At 52.4% G+C, this 20,932-nt stretch overlaps 1 protein-coding gene across 1 annotated transcript; it reads right to left on the reverse strand.

Annotated features, from left to right (window-relative positions):
• Positions 1-1,203: 1,203 nt before the first annotated feature.
• Positions 1,204-18,195, reverse strand: ICAM1 (intercellular adhesion molecule 1). Its single transcript, XM_032251834.1, has 7 exons — positions 17,323-18,195; positions 12,898-13,161; positions 3,922-4,233; positions 3,104-3,391; positions 2,765-3,019; positions 2,328-2,582; positions 1,204-2,243 (listed from the first exon to the last, which is right to left on the reverse strand). The coding sequence occupies exons 1-7, from the start codon at positions 17,387-17,389 to the stop codon at positions 2,071-2,073; spliced, it is 1,614 nt and encodes a 537-aa protein (XP_032107725.1). The 5' UTR covers positions 17,390-18,195; the 3' UTR covers positions 1,204-2,070.
• Between the last annotated feature and the right edge of the window lie 2,737 nt (positions 18,196-20,932).

Below are 20,932 nucleotides of genomic sequence, written 5' to 3' on the forward strand. Positions count from 1 at the left end.
GGAGATAAGGAGGCCCGCAGCCCCGCCTCCTCAACTCCGCCCTGGAAAGGGAGGGGAGGCCCCATCAGAGGGCCCAGGAGTCCCGCAAAAAGAGATTTTTCTCCCCGGGTCAAGAATGGGATTCCAGGCCGGGCGCGGTGGCTCAAGTCTGTAATCCCAGCACTTTGCGAGGCCGAGGCGGGTGTATCACCAGGTCAGGAGTTTGTGACCAGCCTGGCCAACATGGTGAAACCCCGTCTCTACTAAAAATACAAAAAAGTCAGGTGTGGCGGTGCCTGCCTGTAATCCCAGGTACTCAGGAGGCTGAGCAGGATTATTGCTTGAACCCAGGAAGCAGAGGTTGCAGTGAGCCGAGATCGCCCACTGCACTCCAGCCTGGGCCACCAAGCAAGACTCCATCTCAAAAAAAAACAAAAAAGGCTGTGGGGTGGTGGATTCCAGGCCTCATTGGAAACCAAATTTTTTTTCTGGAGAGGAGTCTTCAGTTTTCACTACAGACCCAGGAGGTCATAAATAGTCCCATATTTGGACCAGAACCTCAAGGTATGGCCATCGGTTCACATTGTTTTTCTTGGGGGAGGAAGAGGGAGAATCGGGCTGTGGCTGCTTAGAAAGGGCTCCAGCTGGATGTGCCACCTCCCCTCAACTCACACAAAGCAGATGCAGATGAGAAAAGCTTTATTAGCACAAAGGAAGTCTGGGCAATGTCGCGACACCCTGTCTCCACAAAAAAGTGCAATTTGCCGGGTGTGGTGGTGTGCATCTATGGCCCAGCTACTCAGGAGGCTGAGGTGGGAGGATCACTTGAGCTCAGCAGGTCAAGGCTGTAATGAACTATGATTGCACCACTGTACTCCAGCCTGGGTGACAGAGCGAGACCTTGTCTACAAACACACACACACACGCGGAAGAGGATGCCACAGCTGGGATGGAGTCCTCCATTACCTTGGCACCCTTACATACACACACACACACACACACACACACACACACACACTAAAGAGGCTTCTAGAGCTGGGAGGGAGTCCTCCAATACCTTGGCCCCCTGCCCCCTGCTTGCAGGGCTCTGTTCACTGCAGGAAGTTGGAGCTGTGTAGTTCGAGGTCCCACTGAACTGCAAACAGAACAAAGCAGAGGTCGAGCATATTCTCTGGGCACTCTCCAGGCATCACCGCTGTCACTGTGAATGCTTGCAGGAATGTATGTGGGTGGGGAGTGGCTAACAAAGGTGTCCGTTTTTGAGGGGAGGGAGTAAGGCCTCACGGGGTCGCTCCAGTTCTGAACCTGTAACCATTACTAGTCCATATAGTGCTTTTGTGCCGAATAGAAAAATCACTCCTTCTGGGGAAAGGCAGGTTGGTCAACGAGAAGTCCCAGCCCCATTTGATCTTTTTGCCAGGCATTCTTGTGCAGTGTACAACCTGTACAACTGTACCTGGTGACCCTGAATGTGACTGTGGCTGGGAGCTCCGTGAGGCCAGAGACCTATGTTCATCTTGTTTGCCATCCTAACCTACATAAAAAGCACTCAATAAATAGCTGGTAAAATAAAAAATGAATAAATACATATCAAGGGTTGGGGACAGTCAATAGACAGCAGTGCCCAAGCTGGCATCTGTCAGGAAGTGCGGGCATTTATGTTTTGATGCGACACGTGTCTGTGCAGAGCCACTTCTTCCGTAGGGCTATGGGGCGTTAGCATACCCCATGGCCAGCGAATTTCAGTATTTCCTGGCTGTGTGTCCTTGTGGTAGGGGTATGTTTCCCCCACCCCTTCCCCTCTCGCCAGGCTAGACTTTGACGTCCATCACAGTCACATCTTGAGTCTTGCCCCTTCCTCTTGGCTTAGTCACGTGACTGCGGATCACATGCCTGGCCTAGTGTTTTCGGTGTGCAGCAGGTGCCATGGCCCCAAATGCCATCTGCATCTGACTGAGACCAATGCCCTGCCCTCTGGCATCCCAGGGCCACGGGGTGTAGCTGTATGGCATACGTCTGCCACTCTGTTCTGTGTGGCACCACTACCACCAGATGGGAGGGCCGAGGAAGAGGCCCCGTCCTGGGGTAGGTTCAGGGAGGCGTGGCTTGTGTGATGGGTTTCATGGGGGTCCCGTTTTGAGCCTGTTGGAGTCTGTATTTCCTGATCTTCCTCTGGCGGTTATAGAGGTAGATGGCAATGCCTGCGGTGCCCAGGACAGCTGCAGTCACCACTAGAGCGATGACGACCATCACATACTGGGGGGCTGTGGGGAGGATACAAGGGGTGGTGAGGATTGCAAGAGGCCCATGGCCCTGCCCCACCCAATCCTGCAGGCAGGATCACTCACAGGGCAAGTTCACCACGTTCACGGTCACCTCGCAGGTGACCTCCCCTCGAGTGCTCGTGGCCCGACAGAGGTAGGTGCCCGCAAGATCCCGTGTGACAGTCACTGATTTCCCGATGGGCAGTGCCAAAGTGCCATCTTTTAGACACTTAAGCTGGGGTGAGGGATTTCCCCAAGCCTGGCATGTCGGAGTCTGCTGGGAGTTTTCTGGCCACGTCCAGTTTCTCGGACAATCCTTCTCGTCCAGCTGGGGGCCATCTGGAAAAACACAAGATGAGATGGAGGTTGGGGACCAGGACACCCCTCCCCATCTAGGACTGCAGGACTTCAGGGAGGGCTCCCCTTATGGGTGGGGGTGGGACTTGGAGGGCAAGAGCTTATGGGACATCAGGAGTTGGGCCTTGGGGGGACAGGGGTCTTTGTCCAGCAGCCTCACTCACACAGCACACGAAGCTCCCGGGTCTGGTTCTTGTGTACAACCTGTCCGGCCACCTCTAGGGTTGCAGAGCAGGAGAAGTTGCGTCCATCGTCCTCGGGCCTGGCCTTCAGCCGTAATTGGGCCCGTGGGCCCAGCGTCTGGGCTGGGACCCCATTCAGCATCACCATGGCTCTGGGGTGGGCCTCACACTTCACGATCACCTCGGTTCCTTCTGAGACCTCAGGCTCCGACAGAATCACTTTGGGTACTGGAAAGCCTGAGGGTGGTCACACAGTGAGCCCTGTCCCCGGTTTAGTTCACACCCCCAGGAAGCCCCGATCTGTCCCCTTCCCGTTCTTACTGTAGACGGTCACTGTCTTCCGCGTCTCCTGGCTCTGATTTCCTAGTATTACTGCACAAAACAGCCGCTGGGTGCCCTCCTCCTCTGCAGTCCCCTTGACCGAGGCCTTGGCCGAAAGGGAGTCGAAGCCATAGGTGATTGTGTGGTTCAGCTTCTGGTCCCCCAGCGCCAGGTGGACCTGGGCCTCCGAGACTGGAAACAGCCCATCCAGGGAACAGACCACGGTCCCCTGCGTATCCACCTCCAGGACCCAGGGGCCGAGAAGTTGTGGGGGAGTCTCTGGCAGGACTGGGGAGAGAGGGTAAGTGTGAGCAGACAGGGATGGATGCCCCAAAGCCCTTCTCAGGGCATTTCATTCCCCTCCTGCAAAATCCTCTTCTAGGGCTGCTGAGCAGCCTAGGCCACATATGCCTAGAATACATGCACCCTTCAGCTGGGGCTACACCATTTTTTTTTTTTTTTTGAGATGGAGTTTCACTCTTGTTGCCCAGGCTGGAGTGCAATGACAAGATCTTGGCTCACCGCAACCTCCATCTCCTGGGTTCAAGCGATTCTCCTACCTCAGCCTCCCAAGTAGTTGGGATTACAGGCATGAGCCACCACACCTGGCTAATTTTGTATTTTATTCCATGTTGGTCAGGCTGGTCTCGAACTCCCGACCTCAGGTGATCCACCCACCTTGGCCTCCCAAAGTACTACGATTACAGGCGTGAGCCACCGAGTTCGGCAGGTCACACCCTTGTCAGAAGATCCTGAGGCCAGGGGCACCCCATTCCAGGATACTCCACCCTCTCCCTGCCGGCTTCCTCAATCCTCACCAAAGGTTTGGAGCTGGTGGGGGGCCGAGATGTTCTCAAACAGTTCCAGCCCTTGGGACCGCAGGTCCAATTCAGTGCGGCACGAGAAATTGGCTCCGTGATCATCTCTGCCTGCCAACACCGTGACCGTGACCTCAGCGGGCTCCCCCAGCTGAGGGACTGGCTGCCGGCTCAGCTCCTCTTCCCCACGGAGCAGCACCACGGTGAGGTTGGCCCGGGGTGCCCCACCCTCCACCTGGCAGCGTAGGGTAAGGTTCTCGCCCACCGGCTGCCAAGCAGGGAGGGGTGCCAGCTCCACCCGTTCTGGAGTCCCTGTAGGAAAACAGAGGTGGGGGTGAACTGGACCTTGCTGCCTGCCCAGCACATGAACCGCACCTGCCTGGGAGCCCCAGCTTTTCAGTATCTCCCCCAAACACACCCAAACACCTCAGCAGATAGGAATGTCAAAATCTTCAGGGAAAGCTGGTAAGAGGGCCCCAAGTGTTTGTGAAGGGGATCAAAAAATTCCTTATTCGTGACAGCAGCATCTTAGAGTGAAAAGTGGAAAAGAACTTTTTTTTTTTTTTTTTTTTTTGAGATGGAATGTCGCCCTGTTGCCAGGCTGGAGTGCAGTGGTGTGCTCTTGGCTCACTGCAACCTCTGCCTCTCAGGTTTAAATGATCCTCCTGCCTCAGCCTCCCGAGTAGTTGGGACTACAGGCACTTGCCACTGTGCCCAGCTAATTTTTATACTTTGAGTAGAGATGGGGTTTCACCATGTTGGCCAGGATGGTTTCAATCTCCTGACTTTCCACCCACCTTGGCCTCCCAAAGTGCTGGGATTATACAGGCGTGAGCCACTGCGCCCGGCCTGTGAACTTCACAGTCTATTGCTAGAGGTCTGGTCAAATAAGTTCAGCAGCCCAGTGCACTAAACTGGGCAACCAGCGGTGTGATCTCAGCTCGCTGCAACCTCCACCACTGGGGTTCAGCCGATTCTCCTGCCCCAGCCTCCTGAGTAGCTTGAATTACAGGCACACACCACTGCACCTGATTAATTTTTTTGTTTTTATTTTTATTTTATTTATTTGTTAGACTGAGTGTCCTTCAGTCGCCCAGGCTGGAGGGCAATGGCTCCATCTCAGCTCACCGCAACCTCTGTCTCCTGAGTTCAAGCAATTCTCTTGCCTCAGCCTCTCAAGTAGATGGGATTACAGACATGCACCACCACACTCAGCTAATTTTTGTATTTTTAGTAGAAACGGGGTTTTCAGCATGTTGCCCAGGCTTGTCTTGAATTCCTGATCTCAAGTGATCTTATCTCAGCCTCCCAAAGTGCTGGGATTACAGGTGTGAGCAAACATACTAGGCCTTGACATTCTTTAAAAAACAAAAACAGTCCCTGCGCAGTGGCTCACGCCTTTAATCCCAACAACACTTTGGGAGGCGGAGGTGGGCGGATCACAAAGTCAGGAGATCGAGACCATCCTGGGGCCAGGAGTTCAAGACTAGCTTGGGCAACATTGTGAGACCCCATTTCTGGGAAGAAAAAAACAACACCACACATTTAAAAATAAGCCAGGCTTCGGCTAGGCATGGTGGCTCATGCCTGTAGAGGCCGACGTGGATGGATCACCTGAGGTTAGGAGTTCAAGACCAGCCTGACCAACATAGCAAAACCCTGTCTCTACTAAAAAAAAAAATAAAAAAATTAGGCTGGGCATGGTGGTTCACACCTGTAATCCCAGCACTTTGAGACGCCGATGCAGGCAGATCACAAGGTCAGGAGTTGAAGATCAGCCTGACCAACATAGTGAAACCCTGTCTCTACTAAAAAAACAAAAATTAGCCAGGCATGGTGGCACATGCCGGTAGCCCCAGCTTCTCAGGCTGGAGGATGGCTTGAACCCAGGAGGTGGAGGTTGCGGTGATCCGAGACTGCACCACTGCACTCCTTCTTGGGCAACAGAGTGAGACTTCATCTCAAAAACAACAACAACAACAACAACAAAAAACAAGAAAACAAAAATTAGCTGGGTATGGTGGTGGATGCCAGTAATCCCAGTTACATGGGAGACCGAGGCAGGGAGAATCACTTGAGCCTGGGAGGTGGAGGTTGCAGTGAGCTGAGATTGTGCCACCGCACTCCAGCCTGGGCAACAGAGAGAGACTCTGTCTCCAAAAAAAAACAAGCTGGGCTTGGTGGCTCACACCTGTAGTCCCAGCCACTCAGGAGGCTGAGGGTGGGAGGAGGATTTCTTGAGTCTGGGAGTTTGAGGCTGCAGTGAGCTATGATTGTGCCACTGTACTCCAGTCTGGGTGACAAAGTGAGACTGTGTCTAAAAATAAAACAGCTGTTAAGCTGTTAAACAATATATACATAAGGTCAAGAAAACTCTGACTTCCAGCTCTTATCTCTCACCATCTCCTACAAACTCTTGCAGAATTTGAGGCGGCCTCGAGCCTCAGCCCCTGGAGGAAACCCAGCTCGGCTGACTGGTGGTGGGGTTGGGGGAATGTCTCTTCTGCTCTCACCTCTTCTTGACCCTGACCTTCAGTCCTTTTCCAAATCCTGGTCACTGAACTATTCAAATATTTCCCTGTCCTTCCCTTCTTGGATATGGTCACTGCCCACAACGTGGGCTACCTGGACAAGGACCACAGCCAACTGCTCTGTGGTTTCCTGTAAATCTAGCCTTCAGCTTATCTGATCCCTGGCCTGCTCACAAACCCTCCACAACACCCTGAGGACGAGAAAGTCCCGGCTCCTCCACTTGGTATTCAAGGCCCTGCCAACCTCACCCCACCTCCCAACAATCTTTTTTTTTTTTTTTTTTTTTAGAGGCAGGGTCTCACTCTGTCACCCTGGCTAGAATGCAGTGGCACAATCATAAGCTGACTGTACCCTCCAATTCCTGGGCTTGACCTGGCTCAGTGTCACACCTGTAATCCCAGCACTTTGGGAAGCCAAGGAGGTGGATCACTTGAGGTCAGGTATTCAAGACACCGTCTCTACTAAAAATACAAAAATAATTTAGCTGGACATGGTGGTGGGCACCTGTAATCCCAGCAACTCGGGAGGCTGAGGCAGGAGAATCGCTTGAACCCAGGAGGCAGAGGCTGCAGTGAGCCAAGATGGCACCATTGCACGCCAGCCTGGGCCACAGATGGAGACTTCATTTCAAAAAATAAAAATAAAAAACTTTCTGGGCTCAAGTGATCCTCCCACTTAAGCCTCCAGAGTAGTTGGGACTACAAGCATATGCCACCATGGCGGGCTTTTTTTTAAATTTTCTTAGAGATAGGGTCTCCCTATGTTGCCCAGGCTGGTCTCGAACTCCCGGGCTCAAGCAATTGTCTTGCTTCAGCCTCCCAAAGTGCCAGGATTACAGGCCTGAGCAACCGTGCCCAGCCCACACCAACTTACTGCTGTTGGGCCCCTCCTGCCCCCATCAAGATTTCTCCCTGCTCCAAACTTTTGCCCAGGCTGCTCCCCTGCCCAGAATGCCTGTCTTTATGAACTCCTACACATCCTTTAAAGCCCAGCTGGTGGTCACCTCCTCTAGGAATTACACCTCTAACCTTTTTGGAGAAGACTGAGCCATCCAGGGAGGCTTCTTTCTGTTTACACTATGGGTGGGGCAAGACCAAGCTCCAGTCTCTAAGTGACACACCCCCACACACCTTTTACCCCTTTGCTACCTGTGCCGGCTGTCTGCTCCCTTTCACAGAAGTAAGAACTAAGGCAAACTGGGGCACCCCCAGTCACAGAGGAAGAAATGTGGCAGAGCCAGGAGTCAAACCTGGAGTTGTACGCTTTCAACTACCAGGCAGAGCTGGGCACAGTGTGTTATGCCTGTAATCCCAGCACTTTGGGAGGCTGAGATGGGTGTATCACCAGGGGTCAGGAGTTTGAGACCAGCCTGGACAACGTGGTGAAACCCTGTCTCTACTAAAAATTCAAAAATTAGCCAGACTTGGTGGCGGGTGCCTGTAATCTCAGCTACTCAGGAGGGAGGATGAGGCAGGAGAATTGCCTGAACTTGGGAGGCGGAAGTTGCAGTCAGCGGAGATTGCACCACTGCACTCCAGCCTGGGCGACAGAGTGAGACTGTCTAAAATAATAATAATAATAATAAAGCCTATCAGGCAGAGATGCAGAAAAATCCTTCAAAGAGCTTTCTCTGGGGTTTTTAGAGGCCGCTAGGAATGTTTGGGGACTTCCCTCACCTGGGAAGGTCAGCATCTGCTCACCTACCCTTCAAATCAGAAGCAAAGCTGATCATTTACCCAGAGGCTTCCTTGCCCTGGCACAATGACAGCAGAATGTCCTTTCTCCCTCACTGTGTCATTTTACCCATCAGAGGAGGTCTCACCTGATTGCAAAGTAAACCCAGAAGCCACATCCTCCAAGCTATTAAGGGTCTTGTTGGGACCAAAGGCTAATCTCAAAGCTACCTGGCCAGTTTTTATTTTTAGAGACAGGGTCTTGCTCTGTCACCCAGGCTGGAGTGCAGTGGTGTCATCACGGCTCATTGCAGGCTCGACCTCTTGGTCTCGGGCGATCTTCTCACCTCAGCCTCCTGAGTAGCTGGGATTATAGGTATACCACCATGCTTGGCTAGTTTTCTTATTTTTTGTAGATATGGGGTCTTGTTGTGTTGACCAGGCTGGTGTCCAACTCCCGATCCTCCTGCTTTGGCCTCCTAAATCACGGCGATTATAGGCATGAGCCACTGTGCCTAGCCTGCCTAATTCTCTTCTGTTTTTCCTTCTTTGATTTTGTTTTGTTTTCATTTGAATTTCTTTTTTGTCTTGGTAACTCATTCCCACCATTCAAAGTCTCCAAAGTAGGAAGAACACAGAATTGTTGGCCAGGTGTGGTGGCTCACACCTGTAATCCCAGTACTTTGGGAGGCCGAGGCAAGTGGATCACCTGAGGTGAGGAGTTCGAGACCAGCCTGGCCAACATGGTGAAACCCCTTTTCTACTACAAATATAAAAATTTGCTAGGGATGGTGGTGGGTGCCTGTAATCCCAGCTACTTGGGAGGCTGAGGCACGTCGATCACCTGAGGTTGGGAGTTCGAGACCAGTCTGATGAACATGGAGAAACCCCATCTCTGCTAAAAGTACAAAATTAGCCAGGCGTGGTAATGCATGTCTGTAATCCCAGCTCCTCAGGAGGCTAAGGCAGGAGAATCCCTTGAACCTGGGAGGCAGAAGTTGCGGTGAGCTGAGATTGTGCCATTGCACTCTAGCCTGGGCAACAAGAGCGAAACTCTATCTCACAAAAAAAAAAAAAGAATTCTCCACCTCAAGCCCTCTCCCAGAGCCTCCCAGCCTCTCTTCTCATAGCCAACTAATATTGTCCTTTCTCCCACTTCATTTTAGGGCTATTTTATACACAAATACAGCCTCCTGAAACTGCCCCTCTGCCACTCCCTAACGTGAGGGTGGCATGCCACTCATATTCAACATACTTTCTTTCATTTCGACTTTACAATACACCCCAGAGCTGACTCTCTTTCAGTTCACCAGAACGTCCTGATTCTTCTACACGGTCACATACTATTCTGTGTAATGGACAAGCCACAGTTTCCCTCTCTAGCCTTTCCCATTTGAGTGGTTTGCAAGTGTTTGCCCTTCATACAAAGTGACAACATGTCAGTGAATGATGCTGTAGCCCTCACCATCTCCCTTGTAGGCAGCAACGCCTATAGACCACTTTCCAGGACTGAGTTTTCCTTTTTCTTTTTTTTTGGAGACAGGATCTCACTCTGTGTCCCATGCTGGAGTACAGTGACACGATCATAGGCTCACTACAGCCTCCAAATCCCTGGACTCGGCTGATCCTCCCACCTCAGCCTCATGAGTATCTGGGATTACAGGTGCATGCCAACATACCCAGCTAATTCTTATAATTCTTTCTTTTTTTTTTTTTTTGAGACAGAGTCTCACTCTGTCACCCAAGGCTGGAGTGCAGTGGCATGATCTCAGCTCACTGCAACCTCTGCCTCCCAGGTTCAAATGATTCTCCTGCCTCAGCCTTCCTAGTAGCTGGGACTACAGACATGCTCCACCACGCATAGCTAATTGTTGTATTTTTAGTAGAGATGGGGTTTCGCCATGTTTGCCAGGCTGGTCTCAAACTCCTGACCTCAAGCAATCCACTTGCCTGGGCCTCCCAGAGAGCTGAGATTACAGGAATGAGCCGCCATGACTGGCCAGGATTGGGGTTTGCCACAGGATACACACACATGGCATTAAAAAAAAAAAAAAAAAAAAGGCCAGGCGCGGTGGCTCAAGCCTGTAATCCCAGCACTCTGGGAGGCCGAGGCGGGTGGATCACGAGGTCAAGAGATCGAGACCATCCTGGTCAACATGGTGAAACCCCGTCTCTACTAAAACTACAAAAAATTAGCTGGGCATGGTGGCGCGTGCCTGTAATCCCAGCTACTCAGGAGGCTGAGGCAGGAGAATTGCCTGAACCCGGGAGGCGGAGGTTGCAGTGAGCCGAGATCGCGCCATTGCACTCCAGCCTGGGTAACAAGAGCAAAACTCCGTCTCAAAAAAAAATAAAAATAAAAAAATAGAATGGGGGCCGGGTGCGGTGGCTCATGCCTACAATCCCAGCACTTTGGGAGGCTGAGGTGGGTGGATCACAAGGTCAGGAGTTCAAGACCAGCCTGACCAATATGGTGAAACCCCGTCCTTACTAAAAATACAAAAATTTAGCCGGGTGTGGTGGTGGTGAGCCTATAATCCCAGCTATTCTAGAGGCTGAGACAAGACAGTAACTTGAACCTGGGAGGCAGAGGTTGCAATGAACTGAGATCGCACCACTGCACTCCATCCTGGCTGACAGAGCAAGACTCCATCTCAAAAAACAAAACAAAACATAACAAAACAAAACAATAGAATGGGGCTGGGTATGGTGGCTCACTCCTGTAATCCCAGCACTTTGGGAGGCTGAGGCAGATGGATCGCTTGAGGTCAGGAGTTCAAGACCAGCCTGGCCAACATGGTGAATCCTCGTCTCTATTAAAAATACAAAAATCAGCTAGGCCTGGTGGCGGGCACCTGTAATCCCAGCTACTCCGGAGGCTGAAGCATGAGAATCGCTTGAGCCTGGGAGGCGGAGGTTGAAGTGAGCCGAGATTGCACCACTGCACTCCAACCTGGGCAACAGAGAGAGACTCTCCCTGAAAAACAAACAAACCAAAAACCAAACTTTGGGAGGCCAAGGTGGGTGAATCAGTTGAGGTCAGGAGTTCGAGACCAGTCTGGACAACGTGGTGAAACCCTGTCTCTACTAAAAATACAAAAATGAGCTGGGCATGGTGATGGGCGCCTGTGATCCCAGCTACTTGGGAGGCTGAGGCAGGAAAATTGAATGAACCTGGAAGGCAGAGGTTGCAGTGAGCCGAGATAAGGCCAATGCACTCCAGCCTGGACAACAGAGGGAGACCCTGTCACATAAAAAAAAAAAAAAAAGGATTCCACTATGTTGCCCAGACTGGTCTTGAACTCTTGGCCTCAAACGACCCTCCTACCTCAGCCTCCCAAAGTGTTGGGATTATAGGCATAAACCACCATGCCCAGCCCGTAACATTTTGAGAACTGATGCCCAATTTCCCACCGCAGGGTTGGGCTTATTTATGATCCCCACAGCAGTGTCCTGGCAGTGCACAAACCGCTTATGTGCCACAGCCTTGCCAGCACAGCTGTTAGCAATTTTGTCCATTGTTGCCAATATGTGAAAAATGCCATCCAGGGCTAGTTTTAACTCATAGTTTTTTAAATAAAAATGTTTTTATTAAAACATTTAATAAAATGATTTTGCTATGTTGCCCAGGCTGGATTCGAACTCCTGGGATTTGAACCCCTGGGTTCAAGCAATCCTCCCACCAAAGCCTTAGGAGTAGCTGAGATTACAGGTGCATGCCATGATGCCCAGCTAAATTATTTATTTACTTATTTTTTTTCTGGTAGAAACAGGGTCTCACTATGTTTCCCAGGCCGGTCTCAAACTCCTGGACTCAAGCCATCCTTCTGCCTTAGCCTCTGGAGTAGCTGGGATTATAGGTACAAATCACCACACCTGGCTTAATTTGCTTTTTTTTTTTTTTTTGAGAGTGAGTCTTGCTCTGTTGCCAGGGTAGAGTACAGTGGCACAATACTGGCTCACTGCAACCTCCACCTCCCAGATTCAAGCGATTCTCCTGCCTCAGCCTCCTGAGTAGCTGGGACTACAGGCATGCGCCACCACGCCCAGCTAATTTTTATATTTTTAGTAGAGATGGGGTTTCACCATGTTGGGCAGGATGGTCTCGATCTCTTGACCTTGTGGTCTGCCCACCTCAGCCTCCCAAAGTGCTGGGATTACAAGTGTGAACCACCATGCCCAGCCAATTTGCATCTTTTATTAAAGTGTCCGATCTAAGACCTTGTCATACGTTCAAAGAGTGAGGCATAGAGAGATGGCATTCTCGAATGTCCTGAATTCCTGTTGATATCTTTTTTTGAGACAGAGTCTTGCTCTGACACCCAGACTGGAGTGCAGTGGCACAGTTGTGGCTCACTGCAATCTCTGTCTCCCAGGTTCAAGCAATTTTCCTGCCTAAGCATCCCAAGTAGCTGGGATTACAGGTGCCTGCCACCACAATGGGCTGATTTTTGTATTTTTAGTAGAGATGGGGTTTCGCTGTGTTGGTGAAACTTAAACTCCTGGTCTTAAATTCCTGATCTCTGGTGATCCTCCAGCCTCACCCTGCCAAAGTGCTGGGATTACCAGCGTGAGCCACTGCACCCCGCCTGTAGATACTTTAATTATACCCAAAGAAATTCACAAAGGGGCTCTCCAAGGATGTCCCCACCTGCCCTTCAAGGAGCCCCTCCCTGACCCTGACAAAGATTCTCCCAGCCCACTGTAGGTGCCCCAGTGCATCTGCTCTACCCCATCTGCCTAGCCCAGCCCTCTGGGCTCAGTCACTTACAGTAGACGGTGAGGAAGGTTTTAGCTGTTGACTGTCTACCACCGCAGTTTGAAAAGCATATTGGCTGGCTGTCTTCTTGCACATTGCTCAGTTCAAACATCTTCCAGTTGTTCCCACCTGGGAGCACCTCCCTTTTAGTCAACGGAGTCTCCAGGCCCAAGAAGGGGCTCTGATCACAGGAGCTGCTGCAGTTCACTAGCACGGAGCCACCCCGGGGCAGGATGACCACTTGGGGGGACACAGACGTCTGGGCATCGCCAGGTCCTGGAACAAAAGAGGGAAGATTTGACAGGCATTACAAATCGGGTTCATCAGGCCAGGTGCAGTGGCTCACTCCTGTAATCCCAGCACTTTGGGAGGCCGAGGTGGGCAGATCACGAGATTAGGAGTTCAAGACGAGCCTGGCCTGCATGGTGAAACCCCGTCTCTACTAAAAATATAAAAATTAGCTAGGCATGGCGGTGCATGCCTGTAATCCCAGCTACTCGGGAGGCTGAGGCAGGAGAATTGCTTGAACTGGGACCTGGGAGGCGGAGATTGCCATGAGCCGAGATCGCACCACTGCACTCCAGCCTGGGCTACAGAGTGAGACTCCACCTCAAAACAAAACAAACGAAAACCAAATCAGGTTCATCAATGGGAAAGTGCACTCAGCCTATGCTGGGTGCTGGAGGCCCAGCCTTAACAAGACAAAACTTTGCCTTCAATGTGGAAGTTAAAGAGAAAATACATAAGCATGGTGGCTCACACCTGTAATCTCAGCACTTTGGGAGGCCAAGACCGGCAGATCACCTGAGGTCAGGAATTTGAGACCAGCCTGACCAACATGGTGAAACCCCGTCTTCACTCAAAATGCAAAATTTAGCTGGGCATGGTGGCACGTGCCTTTAGTCCCAGCTATTTTGGAGGCTGAGGCATAAGAATCACTTGAACCTGGGAGGTGGAGGTTACAGTGAGCTGTGGTCGTGCCACTGTACTCCAGCCTGAGCAACAGAGAGAGACTTTTTCCCCAAAAAAAAAAAAAAAAATTCATGAGCAAACAAGATAATTAATAACTGATGTTAATAACAGCTTTGACATAAACAAAACAGGGTGATAGAACAGACAGTGCCTTGGTGACAAGTTAATGTTTGAGCACAGATCCAAATGACCAGAAAGGGCTGGCAGTCAGGAGAAAAGGGAAGTGAATCCCAGACAAGTACAAACGTCCTGGGGCAAGGTGGCTGCAGCCGAGTGAGCAGGGAGGAAGAGTGGGGAGATTAATTCAGGAAGGTCCTGTGAGCGCTGAAGGCCATGCTCAAGATGTGTTCTTTTTTTTTTTTGAGATGGAGTCTCACTCTGTTACCCAGACTGGAGTGCAGTGGCGCCATCTCCGCTCACTGCAACTTCTGCCTCCTGGGTTCAAGCGATTCTTCTGCCTCAACCTCTCAAGTATCTGGGACTACAGGTAGGTGCCCCCCACCACACCCAGCTAATTTTGGTATTTTTTGTATTTTTAGTAGAGATGAGTTTCCACCATTTTGGCCAGGCTGGCCTCGAACTTCTGACCTCAAGTGATCTGCCTGCCTCTGCCTCCCAAAGTGCTGTGATTACAGGCCTGAGCATCCTTGCCCAGCCAGATGTATTCTTTATTCTGAGGGCAATAGGGAGCCATGGGAGGATTTTAGCGATCACTTTTTTTTGTTTAAGGGACAGGTCGGAGCTGGGTATGGTGGCTCACGCCTATAATCCCAGCACTTTGGGAGTCCAAGGCAGGCAGATCACAAGGTCAGGAGATCAAGACTATCCTGGTCAACATGTTGAAACCCCCATCTCTACTAAAAAATAAAAATAAAATAAATACAAAAATTAGCTGGGCATGGTGGTATGTGCCTGTAATCCCAGCTACTCAGGAGGCTGAGGCAGGAGAATCGCTTGAATCAGGTAGTCGGAGGTTACAGTGAGCCGAGATTGCACCACTGCACTCCAGCCTGGTGACAGAGCAAGACTCCATCTCAAAAACAAACAAAAAAAAAAATAGTTCTCCCTCTGTCACCCAGGCTGGAACGCAGTGGTGCAATCACAGCTCACTATAACCTTGAAATCCTGGGCTCAAGTGATCCTCCCATCTCAGCTGCCCAAGTAGCTAGAACTACAGGACAATACCACATCCAGCTAATTTTTGAAAAGCATTTTTGTAGAGATGGGGTCTCACTATGCCACTAAGGCTGGTCTCAAACTCTGGCCTCAAGCAATCCTCCCACCTTAGTCTCCCAAAGTGCCGTGATTACAGGTGTGAGTCACCGTGTCCAACCAGATTTTAACGTGAAATCGGTGCCCTCCTCCCTCTCAAGAACTTAGGTGGAGAGAGTCAGCTCTTCAGGAATCAGACTGGGTCCTCACTCCCTGAGACAAGTACCTTCCCCCTCTTTGGGCCTCAATTTTCCCATCTGTAAGGTGAGTGAGTATAGCCACCCCATTCCTTGCTAATACAGGTAACTCAGCACAGGGTGGGCAGCAACTGGCTACCTTGCAGGTAAGTGCAGGTAAGAAAGAAGGGGCTTGTGGGGTAGGCACTGTGGGTCACACCTGTAATCCCAGCACTTTGGGAGGCTGAGGCAGGTGGATCAATTGAGGTCAGGAGTTGGAGACCAACCTGGCCAACATGGTGAAACCTGTCTCTACTGAAAAAACAAACATTAGCTGGGTGTGGTGGTGGGCGCCTATAGTCCCAGCTACTCAGGAGGCTGAGGCAGGAGAACTGCTTGAACCTGGGAGGTGGAGGTGGCAGTGAGCCAAGATTGCACCACTGCACTCCAGCCTGGGCAAAAGAGCGAGACTCTGTCTAAAAAACAAAAAAGAAGAGAAAGAAAGAAAGGAAAGAAGAAAGAAAGAAAGAAAGAGAGAGAGAGAGAGAGAGAGAAAGAAAGAAAGAAAGAAAGAAAGAAAGAAAGAAAGAAGAGGAAGGAAGGAAGGAAGGAAAGAAAGAAAGAAGAAAGAGAAAAGAAAAGGAAAGAAAGAAAGAAAGAGAGAAAGAGAGAGAGAGAGAAAGAAAGAGGCATATTTGGATTAAGTCCCTTAGATTCTGCTGCCTCCAAAGGTGGGAAAAAAAATGTCTGAGTCCAGCACTGCCCACTTCAAAGATTCCTGTTCTCAGATTTGTTCTATCTGGGATGGGGATGTGAGACCATTGGCTCAATACATTTTCCAAGGGAGAGTCTGGGATCATTCCCATTTCATAGAGGGAAACAGTTATTCAGCTAGAAAGCAGTGGGATCTGGGTCTGAGTCCAGATCAGAACACCTTTTTTTGTTTTTTCTTTCTTTTTTTTTTTTTTTAAAGATGGGGTTTCCCCATGTTGGTCAGGCTGGTCTTGAACTCCCGACCTCAGGTGATCCACCCGCCTTGGCCTCCAAAGTGTTTGGATTACAGGCGTGAACCACCATGCCCAGGCTGGTTTGTGTGTGTGTGTGTGTGTGTGTGTGTGTGTGTGTTTTGTTTTGTTTCGTTTTTTTTTTTTTGGAGACGGAATCTCGCTCTGTTGCCCAGGCTGGAGTGCAGTGGCACAATCTCAGCTTGCTGCAACCTCCACCTGGAAGGTTCAAGGGACTTTCCTGCCTCAACCTCCCGAGTAGCTGGGATTACAGGCGCCTGCTGCTATGCATGGCTTGGATCAGAGGCTTTGTTGAGCTGTTAACCAAGCTGTCAATCTCCCACCCTCTGCTTCCCAAAACTTACACCACCATGAGACCCTCTGACCCCTTCCCTCTTCCCCCGCTGGGCTAGAGCTGGGGGAGGGTGTGCTGGGGCGTTCCACTTCTCAGCCTTGGGCTACGAATAAGTCAGCCCTGGAATTCCCCTGAGCAGAAGCAGCCCTGGACTTCCCCAGGGGAAGAGAGGATGAGGAACAGAATATACATCTTGAAGGAGGTGAGTCCCTTAAGCCTTGATGCATTGGCACAGGGCCAAGTTCCCAAACCATCATGATCGGGCCCTGGAACCAGGTGTTGTGCTGGGCCAAGATACACCTGGCAGGTGGCTGCTATAGAGTTTCCTATTTTACAGCTGAGAAACTGAAGAGACCCAATTTAGCAGAGCAAGGCAGTAGCTCACACCTGTCATCCCAGCTATTTCTGAAGCTGAGGCAGGAGGAAGGCTAGACCCCAGGAGTGCAAGACCAGCCTGGGCAACAATACGAGGCCTGCCTCTCCCCTCCATCTCCAATCCCTCATCCTTTTTTAAAGCTGCAATCCACAGCCCGAAGCCACACGTGCAGGTGATTCAGGGTCTGAATACAAGGGTGCTGCCTTTCAATCGCTGTCTCCAATCCCACCTTCCCATAAACAGCTAACTAGTTATGCCTGACCCGATCTCCGGCGAGCTGGGAATCGGTCCTCCCGGGGATTCGGGTAGTCTGCCCGACGGCAATCCCCACCCCCGACTCACCTGGGAGCAGAGCGGCGAGCAGGACCAGAAGCGCAGGCAGCGCGGGCCGGGGGCCGCTGGGAGCCATAGCAAGGCAGAGGTTGCAGCCCCGAGGCGCAGAGGAGCTCAGCGCCGACTGGGAGGCGTGAGGCGCGCGGTCCTTTATAAACGCTGGCCACCTAGAGGCCAAGGGGCGGCGCTGCTTTCCGGGAAACCTCGCGCTTTCCCCTCCGGAACGAGGGCTGAGGTATTTCCGGACTGAGGGTGTCTGGCCCGAGCAGGGTCGCCGTCCTCGCTGGCCGCTGCAGCTCCGGAATTTCCAAGCTAAAGCAGTGGGGCGGCGGTGGCGGACTGACGACCCCGGGGGCTGCTCCCGGCCCTCCCGCGTCCCGTTCCCCGGCCAGGCTAAGCCTGCATCACTGTCTACACCGCCCTAAGCGGTTTATTAAGTGCTATTAAGTATTGCCAACTTCCCCGGACAGTGGGGACTGTTACTGTGTTCATTTCACAAAGCGGCAAAGTGAGGCTCCGAGCTGCGAAGGGATCCGAACTCAAGTTCTCCCTCCCCAGCACACGCAGGCCTCTTCGATCCAGTGGATGAGCCCCTTGCCTGGGTGGGGGCCCAGGAATCCTCCAGGGCTCCCTCTACTGAAGGGTCCCCCTCCCACTTAGGGTCATGTACCCGCCAAGCTGACACGGACTTTTCTCGAAAAGCGTCCGGAGCAGAGCCAGGCACCCCCCGGGGCCCGCGGAACCGTGTGAGTGACGATGCGCGCCTCACCACGTCCGGGGGAATCGGCGTCCTCTCTCCACACCCGAGGGCGCTGACACCCCTGCGGCCTCCCCGCTTCCCCTTTCGGCCTTGGCCGCGGGGGCGTCTTTGCAGCTCCCAGAAAAAGGAAGGAAGCTGCGCGAAACCCACGCGCTGAGCCCCTCCGCCGGCGTCCCGGGCTCCGCGGGGTGAATGAGGCAGTTAGCCTGGACCTTGACGAGGGAGGGTAGAGGGGACCCTAGAAACCCCTGCCTGCAGCTGGGAAACTTAGCCCCCAGGCGCCGAGGCGAGGCGGGGAGAGGGGGCGCTCAGACCCTTGCTTGCTGCTGGGAAACTGAGGCAGCCCCAAGGTCCCAGGCGAGGCGGGGAGAGGGGGGCGCTCGAACCCCTCGCCCTCCGCGGGAGGCTCCTCGAACCTAGGCGTGCACTAAGTATGAGCGGGTGTTTGCCCACCGCCTGTGCGTGTGACCCCAAGATTCGTCATCCACCACGTCGAGGCTGCGCCGCGCAGCCCAAGGCTTTCTTGTTGTGGGACGCGGGCGGCGTCGCCATGGGGATCTCGGAGGGGCCAGGTAGGTCGCGCAGCAGAAAGGGGAAGGGAAGGGTCCCGGGTCGCGCGGGCCCTTCCTATCTGGGAAAGGGGCTACTTGTCACTGGCCATACAGAGACGCGTATTTCCCCCGCCTCGGTCATTCCCAAGGAATTTCCACGGGGATGTTTTTTTCTTGGGGAGTTGAGGGGTACTGAATCCCCGCCCCGGAACGGCCTGGGCAAAGTCACAGAGTGGGACGGGGGACGCCCCTACTCCGCAGACGGCCTGGGAAAATCCTGCGCCACGGGTTTTTCTCGGGCGTGTTCCACCGAGCGCTTGTCCCGGCCCAAGGTGCGCGGCCAGCGAGCTCCCCCGCGCGGCCCAAGTCCCATTTGCAGCCACAATGGCGCCATTCTTTTCTCAACACGTGACTCCGTGTTTATTAAGCGCCTACTGGGTGCTGGGCATCCTTCCAGGTACTGGGGACACAACAGTTAACAGAATCGGACAAAAATCCAGCTGGGCGCGGTGGCTCCTGCCTGTAATCCCAGCATTTTGGGAGGCAGAGATGGGAGGATCACTTGATCCCAGGAGTTCAAGACCAGCCTGGGCAACCTAGGGAGACCGCATCTCTACAAAAAAATGCAAAAATTAGCCAGGTGTGTTGGTGCATGACTGTAATTCCACCTACTTGGGAGGTTGAGGCAGGAGAATCTCTTGAACCCGGCAGGTGGAGGGGGCAGTAAGCCAAGATGGAGGCACTGTACTCCAGCCTCTGAGTGAGACTGTCTCAAAAAAACCAAAACAACGAACAAAAAACGGAACAGCCAGACCAGTGTGGCTGGAGCAGGCTTAGCAAAGGAGAGATTGGAGGAGAGGAGCGGGCAGGGAAATGACAGGGCAGATAGGCGCAGGTGCCTGTCACCTGGGGAGGACTTTGTTGTTTTGTCTGATTTTTCTGAGACCCAGTCTCCCTCTGTCACCCAGGCTGGAGCGCAGTGGCACGATCTTGGCTCACTGCAACCACTGCCTCCTAGGTTCAAGCAATTCTAGCAGCTGGGATTACAGGTGCACACCACCACACCTGCCTAATTTATGTATGTTTTAGTAGAGACAGGGTTTCACCATGTTGGTCTCAAACTCCTGACCTCTGGGGATCCGCCCACCTTGGCCTCCCAAAGTGATGGGATTACAGGTGTGAGCCACCATGCCCGGCCAGGACTTTGGTTTTTATGCCCAATGAGGCGGGAGCTATAGAGGGTTCTGAGTGGAGGAAGGACCTTGCCCCAACTCAAGTGTTCACAGGGGCCCAGTTGAGGCTGCAAGAGCTGCAGACAGAAGATAGGAGAGGAGGTGAGTGTTCTGGTCCAGGTGAATGATGATGGGTCCTCGGCTGGGCAGTGTCCTTGGAGAAGGGGCTGAATTTGACATTCATCTTAGAGGCTGGGCCAACTGGAGGTACTGGGACAAGGGGGTGACTCCTTTGATCAGGGTCTGAGCCTTTTGGAGGCTGGAGGGCCACTTTCTTTTTCTTTTTTTTGAGATGGAGTCTTGCTCTGTCAACCAGGCTGGAGTGCAGTGGCATGATCTCAGTTCACTGCAACCTCTGCCTCCCAGGTTCAAGCAATTCTGCTTCAGCCTCCTGAGCAGCTGGAACTGCAGGTGCATGCCACCATGCCCAGCTAATTTTTTGTATTTTTAGTAGAGACGGGACTTCACCATATTGGCCAGGCTGGTCTTGAACTCCTGACCTCATGATGCACCTGCCTCAGCCTCCCAAAGTGCTGGGATTACAGGCATGAGCCACTGCACCCGGACTTTTTTTTGAGACAGAGTCTCACTTTGTCACTCAGGCTGGAGGGCAGTGGTTCGAACTCGGCTCACTGCAACTTCTGCCTCCTGGGTTCAAATGATTATCCTGCCTCAGCCTCCTGAGTAGCTGGGATTACAGGCGTGCGTCACCACACCCAGTTAATGTTTTGTATTTTTGGTAGAGATGGGGTTTCACCATGTTGGTCAGGCTGGTCTCGACTCCTGACCTTGTGATCTGCCTGCCTCGGCCTCCCAAAATGCTGGGATTACAGGCGTGAGCCACCACTTGCGGCCGGAGGGCCACTTTCTGAGGTGGAGATGGAGCGGCCATGGTGGGGCAGGCTGGCAGAGGGAGGAGGCCGCTCCCAGTCCTCCACTCCTTTAGTCATTTGCTCAAGGAAAAGGGAAGGGCATGGCTTCCTCCGAGGTGCCAGGCAGTCTCAGGCAGGCCAAAGAATGGCCTCAGACCAGAGGCTGCCAATCTGGGGCAGAAGCCAACAAACTCCATCCCATGG

The sequence above is a fragment of the Sapajus apella genome, unplaced genomic scaffold (genome assembly GCF_009761245.1).
Source record: "Sapajus apella isolate SASKATOON/1434 unplaced genomic scaffold, GSC_monkey_1.0 scaffold77, whole genome shotgun sequence".
NCBI classification, from domain to species: Eukaryota; Metazoa; Chordata; class Mammalia; order Primates; family Cebidae; genus Sapajus; species Sapajus apella.

Excerpts from the sequence above, each read along its gene's own strand:
- ICAM1 (XM_032251834.1), bottom strand. The coding sequence starts at position 17,389 with ATGGCTCCCAGCGGCCCCCGGCCCGCGCTGCCTGCGCTTCTGGTCCTG. Across the intron at positions 3,392-3,921 it reads CCACCAGCTCCAAACCTTTG|TCCTGCCAGAGACTCCCCCA; the intron begins GTGAGGATTGAG and ends CTCTCTCCCCAG. Across the intron at positions 2,244-2,327 it reads GAACGTGGTGAACTTGCCCT|CCCCCCAGTATGTGATGGTC; the intron begins GTGAGTGATCCT and ends TCCTCCCCACAG.